Below are 16,449 nucleotides of genomic sequence, written 5' to 3'. Positions count from 1 at the left end.
ACCAATTTCCTGGGTTTGTGGAAAAAGGACAAAGGTGTGAGTCCACAATGACCGCTGACAATGTCACTAAGTTCTGCAAATACAGTGCACTGAAAAACAGAACTTTGACTTTAAATCAGACACTTCTCTCTCTCTCTCTCTCTCTCTCTCTCTCTCAAACCTAAACATGATATGAAATTTGCTCTGTGTATAATACATATAAATAGCCACAAATACATATGCAATGTCGTGTCTCACACTGTTAAAGCATAATAATTTGACTTTATTTTAGATATATCAGACAGATGAACATGTACTGTAGCTTTGAAATGTACATTTATTCATTAAACAGATGCTGTGATGCTTTCAAAGTCATTTACAAGTGAGGTTAATTACAAACATAATGCTAAACAGTTATAGGAGTTGTTTTAAGAGCTCAGTAGTGACTTTCTGGCTGTGATTTGAGTCATAAGCGACACCAACACTGCTGTTTCTCAGTCATCTAGCTTTTGGCCGTTATTAAGATTCTTATAAACATATTATAAAACATTGGCTTCATGAACATCCCCCAAAGTATTTAAAGTAAACAAGTGTTGAATTATCAGTAATATTGTAGGAATGCTTTGTTATCTTTAGGGTTATATACAGGAGTTTACTTGTCAGTACATACACTGGCAGTTTTGACCACATTCTAGCAATCTGTTGACATAATTTAATTATATATATTCTATAACTGGAAAATTAAACCAAGGGATTGGAATAAGTGAAGGTGAATGGAGAAATGTTTAAAGATGGGAAAATGTGTTTAATTAATTTTATTGGAATAATCTAGATCAAACTCAAAATGGTCAATAACTTAATCACAGCAGATAGACAGTGGTGTCACAGCACAGTTAATATTAGCACTGACTTTTAAGTTCCGATTTAAATATATACTTTCTCCAAGACATACATTAGTCATCTGTGGTTTTAATCTTGAAATGCCACTTGTATGGTCTGTGGTGATAGTAATGCAAAAAACATTTGTAATTAAAAAAAAAAAACAAACAAAAAAAAAACAGGCACCAAAAAACATTTACTCAGTGGCAAAACTAAAAAAAAAAATACAAAAAAAAAACTAAAAAAAAAAACCTAAAAAAAACTTAAAAAAAAAAATAATAAAATATATATATATATATATATATATATATATATATATATATATATATATATATATATATATATATATATATATTTATAAATTTCACACACACACACACACACACACACACACACACACATACATACATATAGTACATACAGAATACAAAACTTTTTCAAGCAGAAACACAACTTTAGGTTAAGCAACATTAAATACAATGTAAACAAACCTCTGTGTAGTAAATAACTGATCAGATGAATTAGTTACTGCATATAAAAGGTTTTGTACATATTAAGTGGAATAATTTTGCTGTTATTTGAGACCAGTCAATTTTAGGCTTTATTAAAATATGTTTGTTTTAAATGTACACAGTGTATAATAAATATGTGGCATCCTGGGAAAATCCTTCATATGGTGAAATTTTATATTTATTTCTGAACTACAGATTTCAATTGGAAGTATATTTGCATATAACTCTACTACAAGTAAAAGGAAATTATTATAAACTCTTAGAAAAAAATAACCCCTATTGCTGTGCAGTAATATTGTGTTTTAGACATAATCATGCAGACCTTTTTTTCTTTAAATGATAAAACTGACTCTTTATCCAACTGAGTCTTTGCACAAATATATAACGAAAATATTTTTGCACATATATATAGCCATCTTAAAAATATAAAGTTGGTTTTAAAGGCAGATGGTCTATTTCTGTCTGAATCCAATCACAGTGTAATCTTATGGGTTTTTCTGGGCTGCCAGGCAAATAACAAATTAACTTTAATTTCAAATACGTATGATCGATGACCTCGGTTATCACATTTGCTACATAGTAATATAAAAAAAATTATTTTGTTTGTAGGCAAAAAAGTACTGTTTAGTATCCTCAATTACTTATGAGTTTATTTTTATTTTTAGCTTTCTTCCTTGTTGGTGATTGGCCAAAATTCACTGGTTTCCTTATCTCAGGCATTCAAAACAACATGGCACATTCTTGAACATTCGGTAGTATTCTTCTTGAACCTATTAAAAAAAAGAAAGAAGATATTTAAAAGATTGTTATTTCAAGCATGAGGATAAAATTGGACAATAAAACAAAAAGAATTTGCATGGAATAGAATTACATAAACATTACCTTTCTAGACAAAACACAGAGGAAGATAAAAATAAACATCCCTTGAAAGGCATTAGCAAAAGTGAAGAGATAGGCTGTGAGAGTGGTCTCATTGAGGATGTGCACCACACCAAATGTCCATGTAGCTCCAAGTACAAATAAGAGAGCGAGAGCTCCTCTCGCACAAGACCTGTGTTTGAGAAAATTAATTTTATGGACACATTTAACATTCCTAGTTCTTAAAAGAAATGACAATTTCAAACTCTCACAAATATTTACCAAAATAATATATTTCACCTGATATTTTCAAAGTGACTGATCTCAGGTTTCTTCACTGCTGTATGACGATAGACTTTATAGATGATTACAGCAAAAGCCAACAGATTCACCTAGAAATAGGAAGAACGTCTATGGGTGAATGCAGTAAAATACAATTTTTTTGACAAACTTCAACTTAAGTTTAAACATCTGATATAATTCCTGCACATAAAAAACAGTCAAGTATTTATATATTTTATTTTCCTTTATTTTGTTATTTTATTTTACTACTGCTCATTCTGTCATAAATCAGCACAGCACACTTGCTACCTGCTCACTTTCATGTACATGAGCTTATACAGTAGATGCCTATGACTGACTAGGGTCACTGTGACATGGTAGAGAGAGTATGCCAGCTCTCTCACTCAGACAAAACAACCAAGTTTGCTCCCTTTGATAGATATTTAATTGTATAGTAAAGACTCACCAGAATTATTAAACATGCAGGTCCAATGAAACTCCAGATGAAATTTCTTTCTGTGCTTAGCCAACATCTGTTGAAAAGCAAAAGAAGAATTATTTTTTTTTGCCTTTTTGTTATACATACTGTTTTACACATACATTCATTCATTCATTCATCTTCTACCGCTTATCCGAACTACCTCGGGTCACGGGGAGCCTGTGCCTATCTCAGGCGTCATCGGGCATCAAGGCAGGATACACCCTGGACGGAGTGCCAACCCATCGCAGGGCACACACACACACACTCTCATTCACTCACACACTCACACACTAGGGACAATTTTCCAGAGATGCCAATCAACCTACCATGCATGTCTTTGGACCGGGGGAGGAAACCGGAGTACCCGGAGGAAACCCCCGAGGCACGGGGAGAACATGCAAACTAATAATAAAAATTATACTGTGAACGCATCTCAGAAAATATCCTGTATATAATCACGAATGGATTCAATGTTATGCTATTGAAAGTTACAGTTGTTTTGAAAAATATTATCGCAATTGACATGAAATTTCAATTTCAAAGTTTCTTGTTTAAGGCAGAATACTTACACAGAATTTGTACCATAGTATTTGTAGCCAAGAGTTACAGAGATTATGACAACCACTGCTGGACTGCCATAACCGAATATGTAAAAATTGCGATGTAGGAAGCCTTTGTTGTAGATGACACCGACAACAATCAGGTAGAGGTGTATACCCTCGATGCACATCCATGCAAAGGCAGCCAGAAAGAAATAATGCAGCAACCCAGCAACAACTGAACAAAACAACTGAAACATGGAAGAAACAATTATTATTTCGATACAGTTATAATGATTAATACTTAATACACATATAGTATTAATACTTATTTAATGCTTTCATAATGAAGACTTAATATATATTATATTATTTTAAGCATATCAGAAAATATCATTTGCTTTACAAAGTGTCACTATCTATCTATCTATCTATCTATCTATCTATCTATCTATCTATCTATCTATCTATCTATCTATCTCAAATTATAAATAGTTTCAAATTCTTTTATCATGGCCATCGTGCACACGGTTATAGCATCACACCAATAGGTGAGTGGTATTGAGGGGGTTATAATAAATTGAAAGCATCATGGTGTAATTAGTTATATATTGCATATGCATTTTTTATTGTGCAATTTAAAAAAAGCAATATAAGGGATTGCAGGAAATCTGAACAACATTTTTTCTCTTTTGAAACCAATCCTTCACATTATATAATGAGTCTTAACTGTTATAAATTTACAGACATAAAGCAACAATATTCTGTGAGCTCACCTTGTGTGCATACATATTGATCCCAATCAGAAAGATGAACTCAGCCATGAAAAGGCTACAACATAGGTTTTTGTGGATGGTTGTCCTGGTGCTCTGAAGCTCACTGAAGAACCAGAAAGTGAAGATGCACATGAACAAGCAGATTATGGAGATCACCATTCCCAGTTGAGTGATGCGGGTCAGTACGTTGTAGTGTGCAGCGAGCTGAGGAGACATAGCAGTTATTGGAATGGAAGAAACTGTATGTATTATGTTTGTGAAAATGGATGGTTGACTAGATATTCTTTACTCTAAAACTATAATTAATGTCAGTTGCATTTCATTTGCATGACTATAGATTTTCTTGGGCAGGATGACAATACAATGGCCCAAACTCAACTCAAATTAAAGTTTAGAGTCTATCACATTTGACTCTATAGCCTACCAATACCTTTAGTTGATCAAAACTGTCAGGTTACACTTAAATCAGGTTAATTTGTACTTCAAACTAGTCAAATGTCAAACTTCAGATGTTTCAGTAAGGGCTTTATTGAAATCAGATCTTATAGTTTTATAAGCAACCGGTGCAATTATGATAGTTACTGGTTGCTGATAGGTGACATTTTAACAGCTAATGTTAGCTCAATCAGTTAGGGCTGTGTGATTTTAGCCAAACGTTTGTGGATTCAAGCCTCAATGTTGTCAGGCTGCCACCGTTGGGCCCTTTATCAAGGTTCTTAATCCTGTCTGCTCCATTTGTGCTCTATAATGGTTGGCCCTGTGCTCCAACCCCAACGTCCTAAGCTTGGATATTCAGAGAAAAGCAATTACCAATGTAAATTAATCATTGCTAATCACATATTTTTTAGTCTAGGAAAGTTACAGTGTTTTATTTTATCTTAGCTAGAGCTCAAATAGTTTGCTGGTGTGGTTTCCATCATTGTTATCAGAGTGTGCATAACAAATGAAAAAAGGTATTATACTAATTAACCTTCCTGTCCACTGATCCTTCCTCACTCAAACAAATAGTGGGTGAGTATTTCCTTCCCCACTGAATCTGTTAGCATTTGTTGTAATTTTTATTTTGACCACTAGGTGCCATAATATCTAACCAAGCTATGTGACCTGAAGGGCAACTACAGCAACAGAATTTTGGCTTATATCTGGCAAATGAAAATATGACCCAAAAGAAGCACTTACAAATTAAATGGAGTATTTAATGAATGAAAATGTTAATGAGTGGTTAAAATGCTGTATGGATGAACTCTGCCCCAACTTCTCCTAACCTCTTTAAGACAAATAATAAAAAAATAAAAACAAGTGTGAAATTAAATATTAAATTAAATGATTCAATAATAAATGATCTTATTCAATTTTATTTGTCAAAATATCTTTGTGACAAAGAACATCTGTTGTTTCACATACTATGTGATAATAGTTGTCTCTAGATGTACTTAAATACGTTTTATTTGCACATATATATTAATATTAAAGTGATTTCATCACACTCCAGCATGACTTTATTTGTTGAGAATTGACAAACTCACATTGGCACGGCCAGAGGACATGAGGATGGCAAAGTGTGTCAGGTGATTACAGGAGCAGGTTGTGTGGGTCTTGTTGACACGAGAGCGCTTACAGCCCTCGATGGACCAGTGACCTTTCATGTTGCTCGGTGAATAGTCCCAGAAAGCACATTTGCTCTCATCGGTTTCAGGGTCTATAGGCTTAATGAGAAGTTGAAATAAGTAAAAAAAAAGGCAGAAAATATTACATAAAACTACAGAGTACATTGCAAGTCATATATATTAGAGCTATGCCTCATACTGTATATTACTCTAGTACCTTAGATCATATTATACAAATAGTCAACATCTAATAGATGTGTACTGTACATATAGAAGTCTTATGGTGATACCATGTAATTTTAGTAGAGTATGTGTGTACACAGCTTATATAGGCATATTATTGCTTACATGCTTCATACTGAACATAATTTAATACCTCATTGTGTTTCAGAGTGAAGGTCACATGATCTAATGGGAACGCTTTCACTGGACTTATGGCAGCAGCTATTACAGGAGAATTTACTATAATTTCCCCAGCTTCGGCATATCGGCTGTAGTCATTCACCCCGGGGTCAGAGGTGGGCTTCATCAGAGGCCCAATGCTGTCGTAGTGCAGGAATATAACAGAGACACTCCCTAATGCACAAAATATCATACCACATACTGACATCTCTTATATGTATGATTAACACTGGAATTAGCAATAGCCTTATTTAAAGAAAAAAAGCAAGATGAAATTGTGCATGCTTACCATTAGCTGCTTTCATATATTTGGGACTGAGTGAAATGGAATCTCCACCTATAGATGCTGAGATGGTGGAGTTCGGTTTTTTCTGAGGGTCAAATTTGTAGAGTTTCAGTTCTATAAATAGAGAAATTAATAAATGTTGAACAAATTAGAAGCAAACAGTTGCTTGGCAAATGATTTGATACTTTTTTTCGTAAAGGCGTTTTGTGTGAATGTATAAATAAAAATGTATAAATATATTCTGATCTAATTTAGTCGTCAACTATTTTCCATGTTGTAACCTCTATGTGGGAGCATTAGGGCTAAATAGGCTAACTTTTAGTTAGCCTGCTAGTGACCATGGCTACTTTCACAATATAAGCCTCAATAATAGCCTCAAACATGGCTATAGGTTTACACAAGGAATGCTAATAGTTTATCTAATGAAAACCAAGCACTTATGAACCAATCAGCTGTAACATGTAGTTAGCAAATTTAGCTAGTTACAGAAGCTAAAAAGCTGTGACCTATTGCTAACCTAACTTCATATCCGGCAACATTAGCGCAACTATGTGTTTAGCTAGCTAGCTTTGCTAATATTCTTTCTTTCTTTCTTTCTTTCTTTCTTTCTTTCTTTCCTTTATAGTCAATATGGTTTCATCCCAGTGCAAGTAGGAGGAGATCCTGAGAACGTTCCTGAATTTTAGGCCAAAATGTTCTGCTGTTTGCCTTACCTACATCAGCTGTTTTGATTTCCACTTTAGCTGAATGTTTATATGCTTTAGAAAGAGCCAATGCACCCTGCTCTGCCGTATGCAGTAACTTAGTTATGTAATGGTCTTTGGTTTCTTCTCTCATTCTGTTCCATGTCTCCGATTCCTCTTTTTCCACCAGATTGTTGACACTTTGTACCAAATTCTACAAAAGTATACACACAAAATGCTCATGTTTTAGGCTAATTAAAGACAGACTTTTAATATTTAATATAATTAATACACACATACTGTTATTAGTTTTAATAAGGACTGTATAGAGTGTCATATATTTATTTTAGTACATTTTGAGTACTAATATACTCAAATGTGTAGAGCATGTAGAAATTACCCTGATCGTGGCATTTATAGCACTGCCTTTCTGAGACTCATTTGCAAACTGTATTGCAGCTGCTTCCATGGCATCAATGTAAGAGATTATTGTGACTGGAGCAAGGTCACCTGATGTTTGTTTTTTTATCTCCTCCATTTGCTGCTGTGGATCTGGCAGGTTAATGATCTACAAAGATGAGAGATTAAGAGGCTTTAAACACCATTCAACAGTGTGATTAACCATCAGTGACAGCATTTACTCTAAATTACAGCAACTGCAAATTTGTGCTTCACTGACTGCCTCTGATGTCTAATCACACAAAGTAATGTGCAATAAGAGCAAGGGCAAATGTTGGATTTCATTACTATATTGTTGTGGGACTCCCCTTAAATTGCAAAGTGAACCACATAGAGTTTTTTTTCCTCCTGAAAGCCTGAACAGATTGGGTAAGCAAAGCAGAATAGTAAGTGGGGATGACGTGAATTCTGAAGTGAAGGTCATTCTATTCTCACAGTTATGTACAGTATGTACGTGTACAAAAGCATGTCTAGCTTTCTTTGTGTGACCTCTAATATTTAAATACATCAATTCGCAGAATGTGTCTCTGGTCAGACACATTCTCTAGTAACAGTATTTAACACTATGCCATTATAAGGAAACTGGATAATTATAGCAATAACCTTGCAGTATATATAAAAAGAAAGGAGATGCAATAAAATAATATAGTTGCATTTTTTAAGTTTGGCCTATACGTGTAAAAAAGATTAATACAGTATATGTATATACACACATACAGACACAGCCTGTGAGGTATAAGACCACTAGTTAAAATGCTTCTATTTTTCAAAAGTTCTTATATTATTTTATAATTTGAAAATGTAATATAGTTGACTGAGTTTGAAATATATCTAGGTCTCTGAATTTCTTAGTAATTGTTATTCTCCCTTTTGTTTTAATGTCAGCACATTTGAGCTAGCATGGACTCCACTAGTTTGCAATATATGATGAATTACATAAACTCTGTGGGATGTTGACTGAGGTAATCATATGGATATTAGTTTCAGAAAAGATAGCTTCACATTAGCATATCAAATAATATGTTTTTCCCTCTCATTATTCAGGACAAATGCAAGTTGTTATGAAAAACTTTTGTATTGTCACTCACACATTATACACTGGAACGATTGATTATTCCAAGTGGAGGGGAAATGATGGTAGAGCAACAAACAGAGCAACAAAACATAAATTAGATTAGACTTAACCAAGATTTAACTGAACTACTTTGCTGGTATCATCTCAATTGCTCCACCAGAGAGCACCGTTCTCCCTCATACATGGGCATTCAGGACATCCGGAGGGATAGCACTGGATTCACGATCATACAGCTGCTTATAAATAAATCCTCATTACTTCACTCCTGCCTGGAAAAACAAGCCTTGTTTCCCAGAAAGCATGTGATCTTAATGACTGTACTGTTTCATGAACAGCTATTTCCTGAACACAACGTGACCACCAAGGTCTAAGGAAAATGTGTCCAGAAAAATGCCACAGTCAGCAAGGTTGAGAAAAAATACTAATATGTGTGGATCGTTTGTATGCATTCACACATATGCATTCATGATGTTTTAACCTTTGAATTCTTATGAAAAACTAAAGCTAATCTTGCTCTAAATCTCAGAGAAATAATACTGTTAATATGCTGTCGAAAAGTTGGTTCATTACTCTAAATAATAACAGTAACAGGGTATATGTTAGAAAAGAGACTAAAAACCTCTCAAGCATAACTTTATTGTTTTAAAAAGAGAGCATATCTATTGTTTATAAAATATTCTAGTTGTTTATCAATCCATAAAAAGAAAAACTTAAAAGAAAAACTGCATCTCTGTTATTAGACAGTTTATCTATCATTGTTTAACATTATACATAATGTTCCGTTGCCAGTATTTATGCTGCGTTAAAATTTAGAAGTTTGCTTATTTATTTATTTATTTATTTATTACATTTTATTGATTTTTGTATACTCAGTATTTTTTTACTGCATAAAAAATTTAGATTTTTTTATTCTTCATTTTTTCAATATTTATTTGCAATATTTTAAAAAAGCTCTATTATATTTTGATATACTAAATATTTATATATAGGATTTTATGTCATGCATTTTTATTTTTATATTATTCCATTTTATCCATGCTGTTAAATCCATATTGTTACAGTATATTTTACATATTGCTTTACTTTAGTCTTTATAAAACATTATGAGGAAAGGTTTTAAATACTTCATTGAAGGTCATACTTACACTTTCAATTGTGGTTTTAACAGTCATTGTTATACATCCTGTGTCCTGATGACAGTCTTTATTTGGGTCCTCTGAAAAATTAAACACAATTTCATATGTTCATTTCAGAACAGCAAATATTCATAAATCTATCTATCATCCATCCATCCGTCAGGGCATCAGGACAGGGTTCCAAGCCATCACAAGATGTAATCGCACACAAACACACATACTCACACACCCATTCACACATTATGGACAATTTAGAGACATGGGGACTGGACATTAGGAGGAAACCCCAGGGGGAGAACATGCAAAGAGCAAATACGAAATTCACAAAACAGTAACATGCATGCTGAAGTCACTGATATTTGGCAGAAACCAGTTCCTTCCTGATGATGTTGTATAATATCTTTGGCATGTGCAGTAGAAAGAGACATTTGTGTTGTGACATTTGGAGAAAGGCCCACAAATAGTACTGTCTGTGCACTCATCAATATCTACAAGACACGGGAGCAAACAATGTTTGATCAAACACAAACAGCCTCATGAGCCTTATTCAGAGTTACATTATGTGCACATGGTGACAAGTGTATTCTGAAATATTACATTATCAGATTTTGCACATTGTTATTCAAACCTCAGGCGTATCCTTACGCACTTCTCAAACAGTTGCATGAGAATCGAACATGACAGGGTGGAGTTTGAGTAAAACAAAGGTGTGTCTCAGTAATACAGGATTCGGATCTTGGACCCAAGCCCATTTTTCTTGCACAATACTGGCACGAGTGAGGAATAAATTAAGTAAATTAATTAAATCCAGCACTAGTGTCTGATGGTTTATTGTAAACAATATATTTCATTCTGAAATGTATATTTTGGGCTGTAAATAGACTAGTAAGAACTACAGATAGTCAATATAATAAAATGCTTATTTTATAAATAATAAATAAACCAATAAAATTCTACAAAAAAAAAATGTATTAAACAAAAATTGCAGTGATTAATTATACTTAGGACCATTCCTGCATCAGTATATTGGCAATATAATAGGCCCTGATTCAATTTTCATATTGAATGCTAACAACAAAACACATTCAAGATCTAAACAATCAGAAAGAAAAACAAATTCTTTGTTCTCAAATATAATTCTTTTTAATAATCATGTCAGTCTTTTTTATATTTTATATTGTTTCTTGATTAAAAACATGAAACAATATAAAAGAGAAAAAGACTCACATACTGATTCAAAAAAATTATATTTGAGACCAAAGAATTTATTTTTCTTTCTGATTGTTTAGATCTTGAATGTGTTTTTAAGGGCTGTTTAGACACTATCAAGAAACCCTGTCTTGCAGGATCCTTCTTGAGAATAATCTGGCAACCTCACAGGTGTGAATTACACAGAGGTCATAATAAATGAAATGGAAAAGGAACTAAAATTGCTTAGAAAGTCAATTTAAGCAAAAATGCTTTGAGGAACATTCCTTGGGTAATTCTATTGACGTAACTTTTGAACCTAAGTCACCAACTATGAGCTGCTAAGACAGCGTTATAACTGTACAAACTAATAGCACATGATTTCATGTATAAGATTTACAGTTGTTTTTTACAATGAGCTTCTTAAACTGACTTTTTGGAAACTTTTTTTCTTAACATTTACGTTTAACTTCTTAACTAGCCTACAAAAAATGAGTCAATCAATATGAATGCGATGTCTCACCTTTACAGTATGTTCCATCATTAGGCTGAAATTGGGGGCTTCCTGTTGAATTGTATCCAGGCACACAGATACAGTAATAGCTTCCTATTGTGTTTGTGCAGTTGGCATTATCCCCACAGATGTTAGTGAGGTTTGTGCACTCATCATAATCTAAGGAGAGTAAAGAAAGTTGTTATAAGAGAAAGTTGTTCTCTTGCAGCACTATGTAAAAATATAGACACATACAGTTGACACAATGTTCAAATCAAACATCAGAATGTGGAAAAATTGTGAGCTCTGTGACTTTAACCATGGTGTCATTATTGCTGGTTTGCGTATTTTAGAAATGCGTATTGTTTTTCGTATTCAGAAATATAAAATTGCTATAAAATTGATTTTGTTCTGTTAAATTAGAAAAGAGTACAGTTAAATTACAAAACAGTACTATAAAACTGCATAAAACAAACCATGGGTAGTTTTTAAATTGAGTCGATGATTTTTTTTATTTATTTTTTTTTTTTTTAACAATTTTACATATTTTGTTTTGGTGCTAAATCTGAATCTGAAAATTTTAAACGTTTCCTTTCTTTACACATCTGAGAGCCTGATTCTTGAGGTCGTACAAATATGTTATACAAATGTGTCTGAATGTGTTTTGTGGTACAGTTTTCACTGGATGGAGCTTAAAAAAAGAATTCTGTGTGTAGTTGTGTGCAATAAAAGCACAAAAACACATTGGTGGAAAAAAGTTCCAGCAAAATCAAGCAACACTCACAAAAAAAAAACACCTTTTGTGAATAGTTTGTCCTTAGACAAAGGGGGCTTAAGGGCAGAAAGTGTTCTGGTGAACTTTCATGTTTGGATGCATTTCAATCAGTTGGAGAAAAAGCTTGCACTTTCACTCAGGTTGTTGATGGTGGAGTGGCTGCTTGATTTATGTGTCAGGGTGCCCTCATGTATCTGTTATTTTCTGGAGATCCCTTTTAGTTATGCTGTCATAGCTAGTCTTGCTTTCACTTCGTACACAATGTACATTGTCCTTAACCATTACGTGACACTAAGCATACATAATAGTCTGTTTTCCTTCTCTTGCTGCCTCCCACTCTTACTCTCTCTCCTTCCCTCTCTCTCTCTCTCTCTCTCTCTCTCTCTCTCTCTCTCTCTCTCTCTCCCATACCCCCCACCCCCATCTCTCACTCTCTCCCCTCCCCACATCTTTTGCTATGATGGCTTAGGACTACAGTTGATATGGAGGTTTTGCTCTCAGGCCTCCTTCAACAGTTTACAACTTCAATAAAATAGACTTCATTTTAAAGATATACTGTTTACAAAATTGTACTTGTTGAGTATATAGTACACAGCTATAGAAGATAATGGGTTAAATAGTTTATAATCTAGTGTCACCCAGATGAGAATGAGTTCACTTTTGAGTTGAGTAAATTTATCTCTAATGAGCAAGCTGGAGGAAATAGTGGCAAACATACTTTGACTACAACATACTTTGACCAAATGTTTAGAACTCATAAATAAACCTAACCAAAGCAATGATTTTTTAAAACTCTATTTGGCCACCTGCAAAGATAATGTTGGGTAAGGAGCCCTTTTAATGATTGGAGTAGTGAAATCAGTGAATCTGCTGAAAGTGGTCACTGATTTAGCTAAAATCTTGCTAAAAATTGTGAAATCACAATTTTTTTTTCATAGTTATGTTTTATAAAAAACAGACATATGGCTGATGTCTTCAGTTTTACAGATATAGCTGTCGGAAGGGTATTTTTAGCTGTGCTGCAGCATGCATGTCAGGGTTTTTATGCTCTCTTGCAATAATGATTCATTATTTTATATTAAATTTGCACTGAGTACATTTTTGACAATAAATTTTACCTACTGTTGAAAAACCGCTAAGTAAAAATAAATCAAACATCCAATAACACATTAATAATAAACATAGTACATTAAAATAATAAAAACGAATACAAAAATTACAAAGCAATGTTCCGTGTGTTAATCCTGACACTCGCAAACCTATTTATTTATTATTCACAGCTTCAAAACATTGAATTCAGAAACTCAGCTTCCAGGAACAAAAACACTTCAATGAATGACAGCAAGCTCCATTATACTACCAGTTTAAACCAGCTTAGACCCGCATTTTGCTCAGCTATATTGTTTAAAAATAATTTATTTCAATAATATTTTCAGTTTATATCAGTTTAAAATCATTTATTCACAACTTGAAATTTATTTTTTTCCAATTTATCCCATGGACGGGGTAAAATATACTGCAGTCATACATGAAACAAAAGAAAACACTCACCTACGCACTGTCTGATTCCATCTCCAGAAAAACCTTGCCTGCACAAACACTGTTTGCTGTCACAAGTTGCGTTCTGGTGACAGGATTTGCAAATTCCTGAAGCTTTGCATGGACCCAGCGCACTTGAAACCCAGGCTTTTAGGGAAAAAACCCAAACAAACAGAATTGATTGAAAATTGATTGCAGATACAGTATATGTCATGAGAGTTGAACATTCATTTACTTAGAATAGTTTTTATAAAAGATGAACTACCTGCTAAAAGTAAGAGTTTCATCGATCTGTTGAGGATAAACTCCATTTGTTCCTTGAGACTGGATCACTTTTTACCAAAGGCACAGTGTGACTGTGTGACATGCATCATTTCCTTTCATCAGTTTCCTGTTTCTCCAATCCTGGCCCTTCCCGTCTCAGTCCTTAATCAGCTCCCGCAGACATGGTAAAGGGACACTGCTGTAATTCAGCACAAGCCTGGAATTGAATTAAAAATGTATTGGGGATTTAAAAAGAATTGTGTTAATTAATTTCAAGTTTAAACCCAGACACAAATGTACTTGGACCTAGACTGAGGAAACTAGAAAATCTAGGAACTAGGTAGACTACAATGAAGTTAATTTGAATTTCAGCTTTTATTCATGCAAGACTTGCAAGAAACCAAATGAAGGAGATCGATATAGAAACAAACCTATCGAGAAAATGAACAAAGGAATGTTGGGGGTAATGGTCAGGGTGGAGCTTTTGCAGCAGGAAGACAGGAAGTGGAAAAAGGCCAAAATCAAAATATAAGACAAACATTGTAAAAAATACAGAAAACAAAGAGGCAGGTCCAGAATTCTTTCTAATACTCCTGTGTTATTTTGTGTAATATGCACTGCTGAGATTGAGGCCTAATGAGAATGGGGCATAGAGAGATCCAGGGGCAGGACAGGAATAATGGGCAGGAACTGAACCTGGGCCAGAGCAGGAAGGGCAAAAGAGCATAGCGCAGAGTCTAGCACATGATCAGCAGCTAAAAGTGCCCATAAGGATGGCAGAGTGCCTGAGATAAACACAGGGGAATTTTTGTAGGATATGCATTCAGATAGCTGAATGTCTGCAAATGACTCTGAGGAAGAATCAGGTGCTTGAGTTGCACACTGACAAATGCTTAAGGGACAGAGCAGGTCAAGAGCTGATAAAGACGATTAAAGCTGATATAGTAATACAGGATGTAACTGATGCAGATAAAGAAAAAAAGGGCATTGACTGGGGCAGGTGAAGGAAGAATGGCTACAACTTGGACAAAGAGAAGCTATTACTGGAACAGGTGAAGCCAGAAAGGATAGAACTGGACGGGGGAAGTCAGTAAGCCTAGGACCAGGGCAGGTGAAGGAAGTGAGGCAAGGCCCAGGAAAACTGCAGAAATTCAGGCTACAATTGGACAGATGAAAAATGAAAGGATACATTTAGGACCTGTGACGTAAAACAGGCATAGACTGCAGGTGAAAAAGAGAATAGGACAAGCACAGGTGAAGGAAAATAATCTGCAATTAGGGTAGTTGCAGGAATTGAGGCTAAGACTGGGACAAGCCAAGGAACAAGTTGAGGCTGTAACTAAGGCCAAAGAGCACAGGAGTGACACAGGTGAAGAAACAGAGGCCATGACTGAGACTGGTAAAATAATAGAGGTTGCTGAATGTAGGGTTTAGAAAAATAGAAAGTAGAAAAAATGGAGCAGGTATCAGGTAGCAAAAACAACGGCAAGAAAATAAACGTAGCATTTCTGTGGATATTATTACATCAAGATAACTAACATTTACAGAGAATTTGCTTTAGCCACACATTAACAAACATGAACTTAATACCCCTGTCCTCCACATTTTAGTGATTTTCTTTCAGCTGACCCTATTGTATTATCAGATCAAAAATATATCTACATTACAGATTTGAGAATACACCAGTGCTGTCATTTAAAAGGGTTTAGTATACTATTATTAAAAAAAGGTATATTACTGTGAGATTGCAAGTAAGAATCTTACTTGCCATAGACATCCACAACAACAGAAAAGCATATGCTGTCTGAGTGAAACTGAGAACACGCCTCACTTTACTGTTACATTTACAGCATTTGGCAGATGTCCTTAATCCAGAGCAACTTACATTTATCCAGCTGAGGGTTAAGAACCTTGCTCAAAGTGGCAGCTTGGCCGTGCTGGGATTTGTACTCACAACCATCTGAGCAGTAGGTCAACGTCTTAACCACTGACCTGCCACTGCCACTGCACACTGTCAAGCCGAGTGACACCAGATATACATGTGCTTGTTGGTTAATGTGTACAGAAGGGGGCAGTTAGTGCTGTCCTTCAAGTGAACTCAGCTGTTATATGATGCGTGAGCAGTAGTTTGATAAGACGTCTCATAAAAGGGGTGATCTGTGGGTTATTTTAACCTCTGTTGCCACTCTAATCTATAACTTCGACTACTACTATAGTTACTACCATCATAAAATAA

General features: G+C 34.5%; 1 protein-coding gene across 1 annotated transcript; it reads right to left on the bottom strand.

Annotated features, from left to right (window-relative positions):
* Positions 1–1,233: 1,233 nt before the first annotated feature.
* Positions 1,234–16,206, bottom strand: adgrl4 (adhesion G protein-coupled receptor L4). The gene is made up of 16 exons (XM_060881851.1): positions 16,099–16,206; positions 14,215–14,430; positions 13,962–14,096; positions 11,666–11,815; positions 9,964–10,034; positions 7,685–7,852; positions 7,315–7,498; positions 6,605–6,715; positions 6,290–6,489; positions 5,833–6,012; positions 4,307–4,510; positions 3,561–3,781; positions 2,977–3,043; positions 2,529–2,620; positions 2,253–2,421; positions 1,234–2,140 (listed from the first exon to the last, which is right to left on the bottom strand). Exons 2-16 carry the CDS (start codon positions 14,258–14,260, stop codon positions 2,078–2,080), a joined length of 2,061 nt encoding a protein of 686 aa, XP_060737834.1. The 5' UTR covers positions 14,261–14,430; positions 16,099–16,206; the 3' UTR covers positions 1,234–2,077.
* Between the last annotated feature and the right edge of the window lie 243 nt (positions 16,207–16,449).

Source organism: Tachysurus vachellii, chromosome 1 (genome assembly GCF_030014155.1).
Source record: "Tachysurus vachellii isolate PV-2020 chromosome 1, HZAU_Pvac_v1, whole genome shotgun sequence".
NCBI classification, from domain to species: Eukaryota; Metazoa; Chordata; class Actinopteri; order Siluriformes; family Bagridae; genus Tachysurus; species Tachysurus vachellii.
Note: the sequence above shows the minus strand (reverse complement) of the source record. Positions and strands in the feature narration are given on the sequence as shown.